This window comes from Alosa pseudoharengus, unplaced genomic scaffold (genome assembly GCF_046254945.1).
Source record: "Alosa pseudoharengus isolate Yale_2024_CS ecotype anadromous, Long Island Sound unplaced genomic scaffold, YU_APseudo_1.1 YU_APseudo_1.1_scf_3, whole genome shotgun sequence".
NCBI lineage: Eukaryota > Metazoa > Chordata > Actinopteri > Clupeiformes > Clupeidae > Alosa > Alosa pseudoharengus.
The window spans coordinates 14,990,189-15,003,669 of NW_027468718.1; the positions used below are offsets into that span (position 1 = coordinate 14,990,189).

At 40.3% G+C, this 13,481-nt stretch overlaps 3 protein-coding genes across 4 annotated transcripts; 1 reads left to right on the plus strand and 2 right to left on the minus strand.

Moving 5' to 3' along the window:
• Nucleotides 1-37: 37 nt before the first annotated feature.
• On the minus strand, nt 38-2,707 carry osgepl1 (O-sialoglycoprotein endopeptidase-like 1). Its single transcript, XM_076263301.1, has 7 exons — nt 2,294-2,707; nt 1,828-2,215; nt 1,538-1,742; nt 1,282-1,433; nt 554-684; nt 396-467; nt 38-225 (listed from the first exon to the last, which is right to left on the minus strand). Exons 1-7 carry the CDS (start codon nt 2,500-2,502, stop codon nt 132-134), a joined length of 1,251 nt encoding a protein of 416 aa, XP_076119416.1. The 5' UTR covers nt 2,503-2,707; the 3' UTR covers nt 38-131.
• Nucleotides 2,708-2,955: 248 nt separating this feature from the next.
• Nucleotides 2,956-4,393, plus strand: adat3 (adenosine deaminase tRNA specific 3). The gene is made up of 2 exons (XM_076263302.1): nt 2,956-3,068; nt 3,269-4,393. Exon 2 carries the CDS (start codon nt 3,320-3,322, stop codon nt 4,391-4,393), a length of 1,074 nt encoding a protein of 357 aa, XP_076119417.1. The 5' UTR covers nt 2,956-3,068; nt 3,269-3,319.
• A 219-nt stretch (nt 4,394-4,612) lies between these two features.
• On the minus strand, nt 4,613-8,783 carry ormdl1 (ORMDL sphingolipid biosynthesis regulator 1). 2 transcript variants are annotated; one of them, XM_076263305.1, is made up of 4 exons: nt 8,701-8,783; nt 6,896-7,079; nt 6,007-6,158; nt 4,613-5,834 (listed from the first exon to the last, which is right to left on the minus strand). In XM_076263305.1, the coding sequence occupies exons 2-4, from the start codon at nt 7,067-7,069 to the stop codon at nt 5,699-5,701; spliced, it is 462 nt and encodes a 153-aa protein (XP_076119420.1). In that variant the 5' UTR covers nt 7,070-7,079; nt 8,701-8,783; the 3' UTR covers nt 4,613-5,698. The 2 variants fall into 2 exon arrangements, with proteins under 2 accessions (XP_076119420.1, XP_076119421.1); XM_076263306.1 differs by lacking the exon at nt 8,701-8,783 and adding an exon at nt 7,866-8,669.
• Nucleotides 8,784-13,481: the final 4,698 nt, after the last annotated feature.

The window sequence follows — 13,481 nt, forward strand, 5'->3', positions numbered from 1 at the left end:
CTGAAACATCTCCACATCCATGTAAAAATATGGTCAGATGACACCGAAACTTGAAAGTTTTGAATAAATAGCAAAGATAGTATTTTTATTCCTTCCAAAATTAAAAATACATTTTGTACATAATAACTAAATCAAAAAGTCAGTTTTTTTACTTTCAGTTTTAAAGGGGGGAGTCTAATGGCAGCATCCTTCACCTCTGCTGTGATGTCAATACCGAGAGGAGCCCTGAAATGCAAATCAATTACTTGATTATTATTATTTGATCGTCTACAAATCAATTACTGGTCAGATACATTGATCGTCTACAAATCAATTACTGGTCAAATAAATTGGTTGTCTACAAATCATTTACTGGTCAAATGTTCAAAAAGGCTTGTTCAGGCTTGCTGACTTACTTTGGTTCATAGCGGACCACCTCTGTACAGGGCAGAATGCCTCTTCCCTCCCTTAGCTTTTCAACTCCATTCCTGTACAACAGATAGATATGAGTTTAGCTGAACAGCAACACAACACATCCAACCCCATATGTTAATAGCTTCTTTGAAGTGCTCACCATGCGACCATGACTCCGTTGTCAGTGCAAAACTTGGATGGGGGGCAAAGCAAGTGCAGCCCTGTGGCGTCTGTGAGAAGTTTCAGAGTCTCCCTGATGTACGAGTTACTCGCCACTCCTCCTGACACAACCTACACAGGACACAGAATTTAACAACAAAGAGCATCGTAGCACTGCTGTACAGGATAGTGCCATTTCTTTACATGGGATATAAGCATATAACATTTCTATAAACATATGAACATATATCATGTTCATATTCTGTAAGTTGCTTTGGACAAAAGTGTCTGCAAAATAGCAAGAATAGACTGACACATTTCAGAAGAGAATTCTTTGATTCTGGCCATTTTGTGTTTAGTCGAACCCCTAATGGCTCAATGGCTGTTGCTCCAGATCCTCAAATCATCTAAAGACTTCTTTAATCAGGGGAGCAGTTTTCAGCTGTGCTAACATGATTGCAAAAGGCTTCTAAAAAACCTGAATTAGTAAACATTGGTATTAGTATTAGTATTGGAATGTAGAATGGGTGGGTCCTTCTACAGCCATTTACAACATTAATAATGTCCACACTGTATTAATGAATGATTTGGTGGTGTTAAATGGTCATGGTAAAGGTTCCTGTGAAACATGAACTTTTGAATGGTAGTGTAGTTATGAAGTACCTACCATAACCTGACTTGAAGCCTATCACTCTGTGGCTTAAGTTAATGATCACTTTGAATACATACCAGAGTGGGATTGTGTTGAGGTAAAAGGCCTCTAGCTTTGCAGAACAGGATAGCCCGATGTGTCCGTTTAGCAATGTGGGAGGCCACTGTGTGCTGTGTGCCAGCAGCAATGTCATTAACACATGACAGTAGTTGGTCTCCTGACTTCACTCCTACAGAAGAGAGCAGTTAGGGGAAAAAAACAGCTTATACGCAACTCAATTTGAAAGTCCTGCATTTTTGTGGCACATATTTTTCTGAGAAAATATTTTCATACCCTCTTCAAGTTCTTTCCTGTCTATGACCATTGACACTTGGTTCCGTAGACCAGCAAAAGAGAAATTGCAGTCAAAGACCTGTCCCATGGGTGTCTTGAACAAGAAATTGTGTCGGTTGCCTTGTTTGGCTAAGTATTCAATTGCTTGTCCCCCACTCATTGTGGAACACTCTGGATGATTTTTTAAGTGCAGTCTCCGTGCTACCTGTCAATTGAAGATCACATTAAAATGATTGTTTTATGAAAAAATAGTCAAATGATAATGATGATAGCAGCCCTTTTGTGTTCACCTTATCTAAGGTATCCCCAGGTGCTTCATCTGTGGATTGCCCTAAGAGAAGGAAGTCCTCAATACCCCTGGCTAGAGCCAAAAGGGCATGACCCCCTGAGATGAGAAGGACCAGGAAAGGAAATTCAACAGGCTCCAGCATCCTCACAGTGAGAGCATGGGCCTCCATGTGATGGATGGGGATGAAGGGCTTTTGGTGCTGCTTTACGAAGGCCAGACTGAAATCCAAGCCAATTCCTAAGCTTAGAGACAGGCCTGGCTTTACAGTGGTCGCGACGGCTGAAAGTTCACTTGGGGAGATGCCACTCCTGTCTATCGCCTCCTGAACAACTCTGGATATATTCTCCCTGTGGAGTCGCTGGGCAACTGCTGGTATGATCCCACCCGTTCTACGAACATCAAAACACATGGATGAGTTATCACGGATCATACTTAGAGAGCAAATCAGACTTGTATTAAGCACTTACTGCAGATGGACCACTTTTTGACAGTGCAGTGATTCCCCCAGAATCAAACCCGTCTCATCCACCACAGCTGCCCCTGTGTCGTCGCAGCTGGTCTCAATGCCTAGAACTAGCCTGGATGATGCTTGTCTGCAATATGTCCCTCTTTTGACAACATGACTGAGTATAGGCCTACAAGCATTGTGCTTTATTAGCCCCTTCAATAAAAACATTCTCTGCAGTGCAGTGCATGTGACCTCATACACATGTGGGCTCGTTGGTACCACCAGTTATCAAAAAAGGTTAATATTACTGCTTGATACAATTTTATCTTAGCATGATCAATTCACTCAACAAAATCACAACAAGATTAATCGCTAATGGCTGCATTTGTTGTCGCCCTTTGTGTATTCTGTGTCTTCAGCTTTCTGTCGCCCGCTGTTCTAGCTCTGGAGTAACATAAAAATAATTCCGAGTAAGAAACATTAGCTGTCGAAGTAAACTCCCGTTGCAGTAATATTAAAATGCCGTGTCTGAAAATAGCAGAAATTTCTCATTATACATAATTAAGTAATTGTGAAAAAATAAGCTACTGTCTATGATATACCCAGTGACCGGTAAGAGCTACTGTCTGGGGAACTATGTATTTACGCGTGTGTTTCCAAGGGGGCAAGGCAAGAATGGTTACACTAATTTAAGCAGCTCTGGCAGCAGCATGCCTTTGAAATACGTTTAGGGATGGCTTGTCATGCGTAATAAAACTACTTTTGCACTGAAGTTGTCCACTGGGCTTAATAAGGTGAGTGATAGATATCCACAATACTCCAGTTTTCACTTTATAGTAGCCTAGTAATGGCTTTACACATGCTATTAATTGCAAAGTTCACGTAGCCCTAAGCTCGCTTTGAACTCTGACTAACCCCTGACAGCTGGTCAGTAACTCACATTTCATACGGTGAATAAGTGTTACCTTATTTTGCTCCCCCCCACCTGCTGTAGGTAAGGTTTTGAAAAATGGCAACTCTGTCATGTTAGTAGTACCACTACAGAATGGAGTCGCCGCAGCCCAAACGCAGAAAAGGTATGGATGAGGGTGTCGATTCGTGGGAGGTTCATCCTGTGCTTTCTGATGAACAGTCCCACGACATCAAGTTAGTGGAGGCATTTGCAGCACCAATTATCGACAAAAAAGCTACATCACGCCTCATCAAAAATCTCACCACGACCTACCCACTTCCAGATCTCCAGCATATCAAAAGGGTAAGAGCATGCAAGAGTGACAAGCATCCACATCCTCTCGAGGTCATTGTATGTCTGGTTGACGATGCTCCACCAGATGTTAAAAACTCCAAGGAAGGGTCTCTGGCCTCCTTGTTGTTCTCCGAGTCATTCGACTGCAGTGGACTGGGGGAACCTTTCATTGTGAAAATACCATCCAGTGCTCCTTTGACGCGACCCCAGTTTGAGCGAGCCAGTGCACACTGGCCCACATCGTTCCACGAGGATAAGCAGATCACAGCTGCCCTGAGAGGACAACTCTTCACTGCCGCCCAAAAGGCCAAGATGCATAAGTACATGATGGCTGCCATCAGAGCTGCTAAAGCGGGTCAGGAACGGGGCATGGTCCCAGTGGGGGCTGTGATGGTGGATCCAGCATCTGACCAAATACTGGCCACGGCTCACGATTGCACCCGGGGCAGTCACCCTCTGCATCACGCCGTGATGGTCTGTATTGACCTAGTGGCACATGGACAAGGTGGAGGGGCCCATAACTTTGATCCATTCCCAGCCTGTCAGTTCACAGTCCCTAATGGACAACTAGGAGAAGAGGCCTCAGACTCAGTTGCACAGGGGCCAGCTGATGGGTCAGTCCCGGAGCAGAGGGGTCAGCCATACATATGCACCGGGTACGACCTGTACGTGACCCGAGAGCCATGCGTCATGTGCGCTATGGCCTTGCTTCACTCCAGGATCGGCCGTGTGTTCTATGGGACGACCTCTCGGGATGGTGCATTGGGGACGAGGTACAAGATCCATGCGCAGAAAGAGCTGAATCACCACTTTGAGGTGTACCGGGGAGTCGCACAGCATCTTTGTGAACACCTCGCAGAAGAGTTTAATTGATAGGAATCTTTGTTTTTAAATGACTGTTTTAATGTGACTCATGGTGATCAATGACTTAAGAACAGAACACAATGAAAAGAGTTGATACTTCCAATAATAATACACTGTGTACCAAACCTCATAACCCAAGTATGAGGGTTATTTTTTTTAACATCAACAATGGACCATTTAGATCTTCAACATTGCCTTTATGCCTTATTAAATCTTTAACACTTAACATTGTGTAATTTACTTTTAACAAGTTTGTTTATTTGAATTGCTATACAATATGTCCAGACATTTAAAAACACAATTGTTAACTTGCTCCTTATCACATGGCAAATAATGCAAGGCTGTGAAGCTCCGTTCATTACTGTGCCTCAACACAGACGCTTCCTGTTATCCAAACAACTAGAATGAGTGAGACAAGACCCACTTAAGGGCAGAATTATTTTAAATTATGTCACATACAAGGGCATTCAGAGCCCCAAGTATACCATGGATGCGCTGAGGCCAAGAATGACTAGCTGCCTGGGTAACAACATCCAGAGTAAATTTATGAAGTTCTAAACAGTTAAATGAATATAAGTACATAAACATACCTCAGACCTTTTAAGTAAACACTTCATCCTTGTTAATCATCTTTGTGATTATGAATCAAAACATGAAATGTAGAAAAAATATATATACAATAATGCTGCTCACTTGATTGAACAAAGACAAATGATTCATTTTAACAAGGATATCATGCAAAAACACACATTTCACTGACAGTCCACCGTAAAGGAGAGTCAAACCTCACAGTAGAGAGTCATACTTCGTTATGAACCACAGGTTCCCGTCCTTGTGAAACAAACAATTAAAAAAAAAAAAAAGTTAGGTTTGATAGTTTTTCGTGGCTTAGTTTAAGAACACATCCAGAAATGTTACACTGAAACAAAAAAGTTTCTTTCCCCACTGTGCAGAGAGGGCTATTAAGCAAGGTTTGACAGCAACATAAAGGAAAACAAAACAACTAAAAAAAAAAAAAAACAGTCACCAGTCATAAACTCTGAATCCTGGGCCAGCCCAGATCCACGAGGACCAAAACATTTTTTTTTTACTTAAGTTAGTAATGCTCATGGCATTCTCCTCTGTCCATATCCCTGTTATAGTTCTTCCCGATGTATCCAAGTAATGAAAGGGACAATTGCAACAGACAGTACAAAACTGCTAAGTATACACCACCGCAGTACAAAGGTTTACCTATTTCACCGCCCCACAGTATGCAGCTATAGCTTGTGGCTGAGAGTCGGGTCAGAGATGCAACTCTCCAGGGTTCCTTGCTTAATACTTGTTGATTCCAAAGATTCGGACACCATGTAGCTGGGGAAGCTTCGGGATAAGTACACTCAGAAGTGAAGCGGTGTTTACGATGAAGTGCGTGGGGTCGTATTTTGTGTAGAAGCTGGCGAGAAAGTATCTAGTAGAAAGGAGGGACGAAGAATGGCCAATTACTAAGTAACACGTGAAAGACGTTTTATATTGTAACATTACACGTGGGAAAAAAACAAAATCTTTAACTGTGTATAATATGGGTCTCAATTAAGAGCATACAGAACACAGCATTCTGAAGCTACACCAACAACACTTACAAAATAATGGGCGAGATGGTGAAGAATTTCCTAGATGATGTGAACTGAACACCATAGTCTAGCTGTTCCCAGTGTGTTAAGAGCCTGGCTTTGCCCTGGTCGGGGGTCTCGAACGGGGTACCTTTCACCGCATGCATGAACACGTACATACCCTATGAAAAGCACAGAGAGCACCAACATACACACATCAGTCTTTCAGCACGCCAGAGCTATTAACAAAGAATTGAATTTCATTATGCTACAAATCAGGTTCATGTGCATCTAGGACCACAGCTTATGGTGACCGAGTATGTCTGCCATAAGGAAATGTCCCATAGTAAAACATGGAGGGATTGTTTGGAGGGATATTCCCCTTTAATTCAGTTATCAGCTGTTGAGAGAGGGTGCCATTCAGTCATTCCTTGCAAAATGCTGCATATGCTAAATTTAAACTTGCTCCCTGGGGGAAAAAATGTCTGCATGTGCTAAATGGATAGTGGTGGTCAACCAATTGGTCCAGGCAGTATGCAATATACTGGCAGCAGATAATGGGGGCTTTTCAATGAGTTTCCTTATCACTCAGTTGCAGCAATATGACTTCCACCAGGTGGCAGTTAAATTGCTTTAACTTAGTAAATGACATCATGTCAGTGACCTCGTTCTTTATTCTGGGGGACTCTAAGCTCAACAATGAGGCAGGCATGTGCTAAGGAAGCTCCAATTGTTTCAACACCAGTGTGCTTTAGGTGAGCTCACAATGAAGATGACAAAGGCTAAACAGCCAGCAGAAAAATCTTTTGCCTGGCAGCACAACAGACAACACTGCTAAAGAATACCGGAAAGAAGGGAAAAAAATGCCTAACAAAGCAAAAGGGTCAAATATTGTAAACCTCTTTTATCAAACACTTACAAAATTGTGTATAACATTTGTGAGTGTCCACACAACAGGAACACTGAAGAAAGGAATGCTTAGCAGGACAATGTGAAGCATTCCGACACCAAGAGCGTATGTTAACCAAATGCCTCGACTGTTCATAACTCGAGTGTTGGGGTTTACTTCACTGTGGGCTACGCCAACATTCATTTCGTTTTTTCTGAGGGAGAGAAGAGAGAACAAGACAGACAAAAAGAAACATTAGTCATACTTCTGATAATAACAAGATACCATCATCACCAGTATTAAGCAATCTGCACAGCTAGACAAGGGGCAATGACTGCGGCATCACTACTCTACTAGCCAAGATATGCCTATTTAGTCATTAGGTCGTTCAACAGTTCTTATTTATTGTGAGAGTCTTAAAACATGCATTTTAAGCATGCATGAGATGTGCTTAGACCACACAATAGTGTTATTCATTTAAACACCTTGACTAGAAACATTTAGACATTTCAAAATCCCACTATCCAGAGTGCTGGGTTTCGAAAAGCTTGATTAGGCCTACAGCTGCAAATGTTCGCAACTTGGAAACGTAACAAATCCATTCAAGCGCATTATGAAAACCAACGAGGTAATCCACAAGATATGGCCTGCAAGGTAGCGCGCAGCTGATTTGTAGCTGATAACTATGTGAGATGTTAAGATTCAAAGTTCAAGGTTATTTTATACAGTTGTCTCAACATACAGTTGAATGCACCGTCTCCCTGAAAATATGCGAAAGCATATTTGATTGTTTTTTGGACCAGGTAGGCTACAACCAGACAAACACGTAATGGCTTAGTCGGACTCACACAACTAAACAATCAGAAGCTCAAAACTTTCTGGAAACAACAAAAACACTCAAAACACATACGATGACCGAAAAAAAAATAAATAATAATAATAATAATAATAATAATAATAATAATGTTATCCATTTTAACTGCAATGATCTCTAACTTACCAGGTTGCGGACAGACTGTCGAGTAGAACAGCTCCTTAAAAAGCAGTCTATTTAAGTAGTCATAACTCAAGGCAATCACGCGTTCGTATGTTAAACACTGTTGACAGTTCGTAATGCATTGTTAGGAATTATTTAACATACATTTTCATGTAGGCCTAGCCTAGCCTTCATTTGCCCAGTCTGAGATCAAAGTAAGATGATATAATAGTTACATTTAAAATAAATAATAACCCAGGGGAAATCATACATTCACTGCTATGCAGCTATATTCACCAGTACCCTAACCCTAATCATTTCAGCAAGAAAATGTAAATATTAAGTTAGTAACGTTAGACTGGACTAGTAAATAACGGGAGAGTTCCCACAGTCTGAAATAGCCCTGACGTTCTAAATGACAACCTTTTTCAATGCAAGCTAACGTTAGCTTGCTGCTGGCTCTACCTTCATTAGCCTACGTGTACGTTGCATACTAAATACTGTTTTGTCTTCTCTCCAAAGAAGCATGCTCAGTAGAACAGATACCAAAATATGATTACATTGTCGCTGACTGACATAAATGTGTTTCTGCATAAAACACGAACCGCTTGTTTGACAACAAGCTAGCATTACAGCAGATAAGCCGCAAGCTACACTACTCTCTGCCTGCAAGCTAGCGAAGCCAGCTAAATCCAGCGAGTTAGCACAACGGCGAAGTACTGAAACAACACCACCAGTTGATATTGAAATTCACGCTGATGTAAAATGTAGGTCATGGTGAAAAATTGAAAGCAAACATCTAGCAAGCTCAACATCAATGACACTCCTTAAATATATGCAACGTTAACAGCATACTTACAATGTATCTTCTTACAAATATGTTTTGAAACGCAGCTAGCTGTACTGCACTGCGAAGGCTAACCTTCCCACTCCCCGTTTCAGCTGTTGTTGTCTGATCACACACAACAGCTAGCTCGCTATATTTTGTTGAGGAGGTGAAGCGCACAAAATCAAGCTCCCTAAGAAATGACTCTTCCGGTACTGTTTCAAATTAAAGGTGTCATTTAAGGATAATGTCGAAAGAAAGGTGCCCCACAAATGAAAGTAGGCTAGGCCTAAAACTATGTGGATGTGTGGTTAATCTCCCCCAATCCTGAGAAATTAATAGGCTATCACAGTAGGCTACTTATTAATGATAACATTTCAAAACGCTTGTAAAATAGGCCTACATATCTAATTATATGAGTAGGCTATCACTACACGGACCTAAACATTGTAGTCTATAGGCTACTTTGCTTTTTGTATTTCATATTTTATTTATTTATTTCAACTTTTATTTATTTAGGCTATTTCATATTTCATTTAATATGTCACAAAAACATTCCATATATTAAGTTATAATTATTAGACAAATTCATAAATGTTGATGTAAATGCAATTTGTGCTTCAATAAACCATACAGGACAGGTCAATCACATAGATGCTTTCCCACCAAATATTTTATTAAAAGTGCTGTCTCTCTAGATATAAATCGATATTCAAAATATAGTGGGCTCAGGGAGTCACGTAATGATGTAACCAATTCACATGGCCCCTTAGTTCAATTCAAATGTTTGAAATAATACACATAACAACAAAATTAACTCAAATTGAAAATGTATGCAGTATTTTTAAATAGGTCGTTATTGAGCTCACGGCTACCAAAAAATCCACCTCACCAGAGAATGTCTAATACCTCACCTTAACGTTTGCGTCAATAATCCACTGCTAACATCCGGTTAATTGAGACAGGACAAGTTTAAAATAAAAGTCATCCAAATTTGGCGTCTCTCTCTCTCTCTCTTTCCCTCTCTCTCTCTGTGTGTGTGTGTGTGAGAGAGAGAGAGTCATTTTTAACATAATCAGGAATTTACCTAGGTGACTTTGATATAAAATGATATGGTTAAATATGTAGGATCCTGTGACATTTATTGTGACAAGTATGATCATATTGGCATGCTTAACATGATTCAAACATGTTGCTGGAAAGCGATCATATCTTCTGCAAACTGCATCACAGCACAGCAAAGTTAAGGAATGTCCTAAGTAAAGATTCAAGAGAGAGGGGGAGTGTGTAGGCTATAGACAGGTCATCTGCTGTAAACATTAGGCCTAGTTTTTGGTCAAAGTTTTCTCCATGGATTCCTGGTCAGAACCCCTATTGGAACAGATTAAAACTTGGGGCATGTTGAATTTTGTCCAAAAATCTAATATGGCCGCCGTATTCCAAAATGGCATATTTTTACACACTTTTTGCTATTATATGGGGACATTTCCGGTAAAAACAGTGTCATTTTAGCAAAAAACTGTCCTTTTCTATCAAATACATATTTACAGGGGTTAACTGATGATTTTAAAACCCAAAGTATTTTTCTAACAATTTTAAATCATTAAAAAATCATAATTTTGTCAGATATTTGTCAAATATCAGAAATAATCAAATTTCCTTCATACATAAACCTCTTACAGGTTAAATACAGTTCAAATAAAATGGGTATCTTAACTTAAACAGATTAAAACATATGGCATTTAGACATTTTCCCAAAAACTCAATATAAATTTAATAATATCCCCAAAATGGTGAATTTTTGGGTCTAAACTTTTGGCTAAGCTATAGATTTTTTTTTCTATTAAAAACACACAAATGTTAATTGATATAAGGAAAACAAGATAGTTCCATAAAGTTGATGGATTTACAAAAAAGACTATTTTATCACTCGGCTAGATATATTATTACTATATTAATGAATAAAAAATCCAGAGATGGAAATGGTCTTAGTAACTACCAGTCTTTGCTATCATCTTTTTCATTCACTGTTACACTTGCAAAAAGACATTCTATCAGAGCAAGATTGAGAGCGCAACTGACAGTAGAAAACTTTTTTTTAACTTTTAAGTCTCTTCTCAATCCTCCACCACTGCCATACTTCACTGTCAGCAGATGACTTTGCAACATTTTCACTGAAAGTTGCTTAACCCTCCTGTTGTGTTTGTTTTATGTTTACTAGTTTTGTGTTCCCGGTCAAAAATGACAGCTGCATTATAACTTGTTATAAATACACAGTAACACACATATTATCATCTAATGTTGTGATAGACCTTTGTATCAACTTGTGTTCTATTGGATATAACCAGTTTTAAACTTCTTTTTGGTATTTATGGCCTGCAGGCCTCACTGACCTGAGCTCATGCAAGTCAAAAAGAGGAAGATTCCATTGAGGAAAGGTTCCAATGGGGGCTGGCATAGAAGCAAAGAGGGGGAGTGAGGGTGTGTTTGTGTGTGTGTTTTAATGTACAGAAGCACATAATATAGAGTCCATCTGATCAATAAGTATGTGCCTGGACTCAATTTTATACACTGACCATTTTTTCACCCATTCATTTCTAATGGCCAGTCATTTTTGACCGAAAATACGCATGGGTGTTCTATAAAACAGTTAAAAAAGTTAAATAAAACACTCAAATTGTTATACAAAATATCAAAGTTTGTTTTGTGTGTTCAGAAGCCCTGTGTTAACAAAGCCAAGAAGCCTCATGGTAGTGAGAATAAGTTAACAATATTTTTTAGAGAGAAGAATTGTCAATCGGTCATATTTGACTGTAAACACAACAGGATAAGTGCTCAGTTTGATGAGCCCATTAGGAGAGCTTTGCCTGTGAATTGTTGGACTCTTTCTCTCCTCTTGAAGAGGTTTCTCTACGGCTTCAGCAAAGTCATCCAACAACATGCCCTTTGGATCCTGTCTCGTCTATTCTTCTGCAGTCTGTCACACCTGCTGTTCTGCCAGCAGTCATGCATGTGTTTAATACTACTACACTCAGTTCTGGAATAGTTCCTTCTTCTTTTAAACAGGCAAGGGTTGTGTCTTTGCTAAAAAAAAAGTACACTTCATAAAATTGATGAAGAACTACAGACCTGTCTCCCTTCTTCCTTTCTTGTTGGCTTTGGAGGAAGTGTCTATGACTTCCTGTATCAGAACAAACTGCTAGACCGTCTGGTTTCAAGAGTGGTCATTCTACTTAAATTGCTCTGTCTGTGACTGAAGCATTGAGAGTGGCTAATGTAACCTATTTACATTTACTGTTACTGTTTAACCTGTGTGGTTCAGCCCTGCACACGCCCGGACTCAAACCCGTAAACAGCAGCACCTCAAATCTGCTCAGTCATCACTATTCATTCTACTAGACTTACCTGCAGCCTTTGATATGTAAACCATGACATTGTCCTTTCTACACTGTCTGAACAGGGAATTCTGAATCCAACCTTAAAGGGCGTTCTTGTATCAAAGTATCATGACCTCACCACAGGTGTGCCATAAGGATCAGTATTAGGGCACTATTTACACCACTTCCTTGGGTGAGACCATTCACTCCCATGGATTTGACTCACTGCTATGCGGACGGCTTTACCTGTCTTTACCACCTGAGGACTGTTTCCCATCAGATTTCTGCATGCCTGATATTTTAGTCTGGATGATAGACCGACACCTTCAGCTTGACTCCTCTTCACTGACCCCAACTAGATTGGCACGTAACTTTGGCGTCATAATTGATGACTGACTTAATTTCTTTGAGCATGTAGCCTGAATTGCAAAATCATGTTGGCTTGTCCTTTACAACATTAGGAAGATCAGACCTTATCTTATACAAGATTCCACACAACTTCTTGTGCAGGCCATGGTTATATCCAAGCTGGACTATGGTATTTCACTGTTAGCTGGCCTGCCTGATTGTGTAGTAAGATCGTTGCAAATGATTCAGAATGATGCAGCACGCCGGGTCTTCAATCAGCCAAAGTGGACACATGTAACTCCTCTCCTACTCTACCTTGACTCCTTATAATAGACCTTGGCCTATAGGACACTTACTGGATCTGCTTACGGCTATCTCAATTCTATGATCCAGCTGTACATCCCCAACCACTCACTGGGGTCATCTGATGAGCATCTGTTGTCGACCAGTCATAAACGCTAGATCAAATTCAAGACTCTTTTCCTCAGTGGTCTCTCGTTGGTGGAATGAGTAGTGCTCTCCTTCCTGTGATAGTTTAGGCCCAAAATCCCACATTTTGGAGATATTATTGAATTTATTTATTTATTTTTATGCCTTTAATGCGACAGGTTAGTGGAGAGTGACAGGAAGTGAGAGAGAGTCGGGGTGGGATCCGGAAAGGACCACGGTGCGGGAACCGTGTGGGAATCCCGCACCGGTGCGGGAACCGGTGTGGGATTTTACACCATTTACGAGGCTCAATGTATCTCCACACTTCATTGGTAGACTTCCGAGGGCCCTGACATTTAAAACGAGACATTGAGAACTTTGAAAAAGCACTGGTAGTTTACTTACAAGACGATTTATACAGACAGTATCTTCTTGAATTTAGTCACGATAAGTCGAGCGACGAGTAAGAATGAACAGGTATGATAAGGGATCAGATTCCCAAAATAATTCAGTGGAAATGCATGGTTCTTCCAGTAGCAGCAACTGGAATCCATGCATTTCCACGGAATTATTTTTGGAATCTGATCCCTTATCATATCTGTTCATTCTTACTCGTCGCTCGACTTATTGTGACTAAATTCAAGATGGCTGCAAACGCTA

Excerpts from the sequence above, each read along its gene's own strand:
- ormdl1 (XM_076263305.1), bottom strand. The coding sequence starts at position 7,069 with ATGAATGTTGGCGTAGCCCACAGTGAAGTAAACCCCAACACTCGAGTT. Across the intron at positions 6,159-6,895 it reads CAAATGTTATACACAATTTT|GGTATGTACGTGTTCATGCA; the intron begins GTAAGTGTTTGA and ends TGCTTTTCATAG. Across the intron at positions 5,835-6,006 it reads ACCATCTCGCCCATTATTTT|ATACTTTCTCGCCAGCTTCT; the intron begins GTAAGTGTTGTT and ends CCTTTCTACTAG.
- osgepl1 (XM_076263301.1), bottom strand. The coding sequence starts at position 2,502 with ATGTTTTTATTGAAGGGGCTAATAAAGCACAATGCTTGTAGGCCTATA. Across the intron at positions 2,216-2,293 it reads CAAAAAGTGGTCCATCTGCA|AACGGGTGGGATCATACCAG; the intron begins GTAAGTGCTTAA and ends TGATGTTCGTAG. Across the intron at positions 226-395 it reads GTGGTCCGCTATGAACCAAA|GGCTCCTCTCGGTATTGACA; the intron begins GTAAGTCAGCAA and ends TTTGCATTTCAG.
- adat3 (XM_076263302.1), top strand. The coding sequence starts at position 3,320 with ATGGAGTCGCCGCAGCCCAAACGCAGAAAAGGTATGGATGAGGGTGTC.